At 55.9% G+C, this 5021-nt stretch overlaps 1 protein-coding gene across 1 annotated transcript in view; it reads right to left on the reverse strand.

The window, feature by feature from the left end:
- GTF2IRD1 (GTF2I repeat domain containing 1) overlaps positions 1-5021 on the reverse strand; it is an 80738-nt gene that overhangs the window by 55066 nt on the left and 20651 nt on the right. The window contains 1 exon segment of the mRNA XM_010854280.1: positions 3844-4027. Coding sequence (XP_010852582.1) covers positions 3844-4027 — 184 coding nt within the window.

Raw genomic sequence — 5021 nt, forward strand, 5'->3', positions numbered from 1 at the left:
TTATGATCTATGGTCACATTTACTTATCAGGGAGCACAGGGGAGGGGGCTTGAGACCTCGGCCTGCAGTTCCTGGTAGAACTGGAGGCAGCGGGCAGATGACAGGGAGAAGGTCTGATGTGGGAAGCCCCTAAGCCCCTCACTCACATCCATTTATTCTCCAATCAGTGTTATGAGGCTTGAACAATCATCGGCCCCATTTTACAGATGAGGCAAGTGAGGCACGGAGCAGGTCAGGAACTTGCCCGAGGACACACAGCTGGGAAATGGTAGGGCCATTCAAACTTAGGTTGTCGGCACTGATACGCTCAAGTACTCTTTTATATGGAGGGAGATGAGGTCAAGGGAAAGGCCTTGTGTTTGCTGAGCAGCTACTACAGGCCAGGTACGTTAGGTCCATCTCCTCATTTTAGGATGAGAAGAACCTGAAAGGTGGGGCATCACTTTTTAAAAAAAATATTTATTTGGCTGGGCCGGGACTTATTAGTGGCATGTGGGATCTTTAGTTGTGCAAGCAAATTCTTACTTGTGGCATGTGGGATCTAGTTCCCTGACCAAGGATCAAACCCGGGCCCCCTGCATTGGGAGCGCAGTCTTAGCCACTGGACTATGTCAGTGGGGGTGCGGGCACCATTATCTCTGTTTTTACAAATGAAGACACTGAGGCTTAGAGGAGAAGTGCTATTCAAGGATATCACACAGCATGTGATTTCAAACCCGGTCTGCCTGATTCCAAGCCTCCTCCTCCAGGAAGTCCCACAGGCTTGCTGCTCTGATGCCACCAAGTCTGTACCTGGAAACAAGTTGTTTTGATTCTCCCAGGACTCATCACAGGAGTGACCATCACTCCTGGGGGCAGGTGAGGACTGTGCCTGTTGTTTCATGAGGTCCTCAGTAGAGCTCAGTGAAGGGCTCGGCCTTCAGGAGGCGCCTGGCAAATACTAGTGAAGGATTAAACGAACTACAGTTTGGATAGAGGGAGATGAAGGTGAGTTATTTGTGTCACAGCGAGGACGCAAATACCACGGTCAGGCATGTAAGGGGTCACAGGGATGTCCTTGCTGCTTTCTGCCCCACCTCCCTCGCTGCTGCTGCTGCTGCTGCTATGCTGCTTCAGTCGTGTCCAACTCTGTGCGATCCCATAGATGGCAGCCCACCAGGCTCCCCCGTCCCTGGGATTCTCCAGGCAAGAACACTGGAGTGGGTTGCCATTTCCTCCCTCGCTACCAGAAGTCAACTGAAGGCAAAGGACCCAGGCAGCAGCAAGAGAGATTTAAGCTAGACAACAGTAGGCACTTCCTGAAAGAAGGGCGCTTGATTTCAATTCACCTCCAGAGTGATTTATCAAGTGGGATCCCCGCCCCAGGGAAGGGGTTCAAAGGGCACAAGAGGCAGCTCAGAGGTGGTCCCCCTGCCACCGTGTGACGGCAGGTGGTGGGGGCGCTGATGGGGGGAAGAAGCCACCTGCTGCCGGAGGGGTAAGTTCTTTCTGAGTGAGGACAGGGGACAGCTTCCAGGCAGGAAAGGGAGCCTTGAAAGACAAGACAGGTGGGAAGGAGGGTGGGGAGCAGCACCAGGCAGAGGGAAGGGTTTCAGCAAAGGATGGAGACAGGTGAGGTGGCAGGAGCTCAGAGAACCAGGAACGAAGGTGGAGAGAAACTGAGGTGTGTATGGAGGTGGCTGACAGACGACAGCGTGGCACCTTGGGAGCGGTCACGTGGTGAAGGGTTCTGAGAGGGGGTCCCCCACCGTTAGAGCTGGCTTTCAGAGTCACCACCCCCAGTGGCAGCGAGATGCCTGCCCAGCTTTGGGCCATGCTCAGCCTCCTCTGCTGGTGACCTCTCCTCTTCCCAACCCCAGCCTCTAACATGGGGATCCCAGGGTCCAATGTGGGCCCTCTTCTCGTCTCACTTCTATTTCTCTCCTCTGCCCTGTGATCCCTTCCTGGACCACACTGCCAACTCTTGAGATTTCTTATAGTTTTTTTTTTTTTGGCCATGCTGCGCGGCATGAGGGATCTTAGTTCCCTCACCAGGGATTGAACCCAAGCCCCCTGCACTGGGAGCGTGAAGTATTAACCACTGGACCACCAGGGAAGTCTGCAACTCTCAGATTTCTATCTCCAACTCAGACCTGAGCTTCTGACCTCTCAGTGGGGCTTCTGAAAATTTCATCTCCTGAGCATCTCCAAGATGAACTCAAGCAGCCACGTGGGGCTGATCCTTCTTTTCTGCCCCCCATCTCATTTCCATGGTCCACCCACCAGCACACGCCATCGGCATCACCGCTCAGATTTGATCCCCAATCCAACCACTTCTCTCCCTCCGCGCGTCATGCCAACCAAGCCTGAGGCCACAGCCACCAACTCACACTAGTCTCCCCCAGCAGCCAGGCTGGCATCCAGCAACCCTACAGAGGTCTTTCCCAAAGTTCCAGAACAATTCCATGCTCTCAAAGACAATCCCCACCCTCTGGAACCCTGGGTGTCTGGGCTGCTCACTGAGGTCAATTCTTATGCCCAGATACTGCCCAGCTGGGTGCGGGTGGCCATTCTCAGCCTCCAGGTCTGGCTTAACCTATGGGACCTTCAGAGGCCCCCTGACCACCTTCAACAGGTATTCAGCCCCCCTCCACCACCATTTTTCCTTTCTCCCATGACTCTTTATTTCCTACGCTCTAAGAAATCAGATGGCACGAGTCCAAATTTGGACAAGCACTTCCATCCATCCATCCATCTGTTCCACAGATAGGTACTGGCATCTCGCACATACCAGGGACTGCTGTGGGTGCTGGGGATTCGGCAATGAGCCACAGCCCCAGCTTACAGTCTAGCGCGTCAAACGTGCAAGTAGGCACGTGAGTCCACACGCATGGTGGGAGCGCGCCCCCAGAGAGCTCCCGGAACAGACGCCTGGGAGGGGGCCAATGCAATCAGTGCCGCTGGAGGCAAGGGGCTGGACAGGATGGCCTCTGGCCCCCTCCCTATCATCTCTAACTATTTAGGAGGAAGCATCCCAGGAAGGCTGGCCTTGCCTGGAGACGCTGGCTCGGCAGTGAGTTGAGCCGGGTGTGAGGGCGGGGTCCTCTGCGGGATTTGGGAGACAAGGCAGGGATCGGGGGTGGAGCGGGGAGGGGTAGGTCTAGGTCTAGGAGGCAGGGGCTGCCGTTCTGGAGTCCATCGTGCCTGCCCTCTCCCACCCATCTAAACCAGGGAAACTGATCCCGTGGAAGAGCAGGAAAGGCAGACAAAGTACCAGCAGGCAGGGCCACCCAATGGGAGGCGCAGAAGGCGAGGCTGTTCCATCCCACCCGAGCTCAGGGGGGGCTCCCCTCTGAAGGCAGTTAAGGGCAAAGGCCTCAGCTTGTCTTCATTGCTGCTGTTTAGAGACACAGTCGGGTGCATCTCTTCTGTGACCCCACACACTGTAGCCTGCCAGGCTCCTCTGTCCATGGGATTTCCCAGGCAAGAATACTGGAGTGGGTTGCCATTTTCTCCTCCAAGATATCTTCCTGACCCAGGGATGGAACCTGCGTCTCCTGCATCGGCAGTTGGATTCTTCACCACTGCACCACCATGAAACCCTCGGGTCTTCTTTAGGGGCAGGAAAACACCTCTAAAAACTTAGCAAGTGCCCACTTGGGCCAAGCACTGTGGCTCCATTTTTCCACTTCATTCTCAGAAGAGGCCAGGAGGAGGAGGCCACACAACTGTCAGGGAATCCCTTCAATCACCCCACCCCCCTGTCACCACCCGAGGGCCCCGCTTCATGCCTGTTGTTCCCCCCTGCCCAGGTCTGCCACCCCGGTACCCCGAGCCCAGGCTCCCCTGCTCCCCGACCCCTACCTCTTAATGACAAAGTGGATGCTGTGCCGCTCCTCCAGGATCCGCTTCAGCTTGGGGACTCCGTAGGTGCAGGGACGCTTGAAGGGGATCTTGTCTGGGATGCCCACGATCTCCACGGCCTCCGGGTCGCAGGCGATCTTCCTGTAGGGGACGGGGACCATGTGGTCCAGGCCCAGGGCTTCCGCTGGAAGGGCAACGGCAAGGCTGAACGTGGGATGGAGGCTGTGGGACGTGCGGGGCCCCAGGGCCTGGTCATCACCGCCTCCCACCTCCCAGGCGTACCAACCACTCTGGCCACACAGCAGCCAGAGGGGATCCTCCTGAGATACGTCACTCTGCCCTTTAAAAAATGCCCATAGTCTCCCATCTCACTCAGCAGCAGCCAAAGTCCCACAAAGCCCTGTGTGACCAGAACCTCTGACCTGATCTCCCCCCTTTCACCGCTCTCTGATTGCTCGCCCCAGTCTCCCCAGCTTTCTCTTTTTTTCGCCATGTGAGATCTTAGTTCCCCGATCAGGGACTGAACCCGTGTCCCCTGAATTGGAGGGCGGAGTCCTAATCACTGGACCACCAGGGAAGTCCCTCTCCAGCCTCCCTGTTGCTTCCCTAACGCGCCAGGCACACACTCACCCCAGGGCCTTTGCACCTGCTCTTCTGTCTCCTCAGACACTCTTCTCCTGGATCACAATAGCCTTCCTTCCCTCCCTCTCCCCACTAAAGCGTCCTCTCAGCTGTCACCTTACCAGCCTAGAGCAGCCCTCCCATCCCTCCCTAGCCCACCCTTTGTTTTTCATCCCACATTTATCATAACCTGACGTTACAAACACATTTATCTGCGCGTTGGTTCACTGTCTAGGGCAGGGCACACAGTAGCTGCTCCCTGTGTATCTGGGAGTCAATGAGCGGCTTCAGGAAGCTTCCAGGCTCATGCTGGGCTCTTGGCAAGATGCTTCCGGTCATACAGGTATGCCCTTTCCTCCAGGGAGGGGCCCAGTACGCTGCTCACTCGTCAGTGACATAGAGGAGATGCCGCTGGAAGCTGACAGCTTTGCCAACAGCAATGTAGATGGAATCTGAGCTTGGGAAGCGGTTCCTTGTTCTTTTCTTTCAGACTGTTTGGTGTGGTCCTGCCATTTCGGTCATTCACACACCCCAGCTTCTCCTTTCTGCTCTTTTTT

The sequence above is a fragment of the Bison bison genome, unplaced genomic scaffold, assembly GCF_000754665.1.
Source record: "Bison bison bison isolate TAMUID 2011002044 unplaced genomic scaffold, Bison_UMD1.0 scf7180017864340, whole genome shotgun sequence".
Lineage (NCBI taxonomy): Eukaryota > Metazoa > Chordata > Mammalia > Artiodactyla > Bovidae > Bison > Bison bison.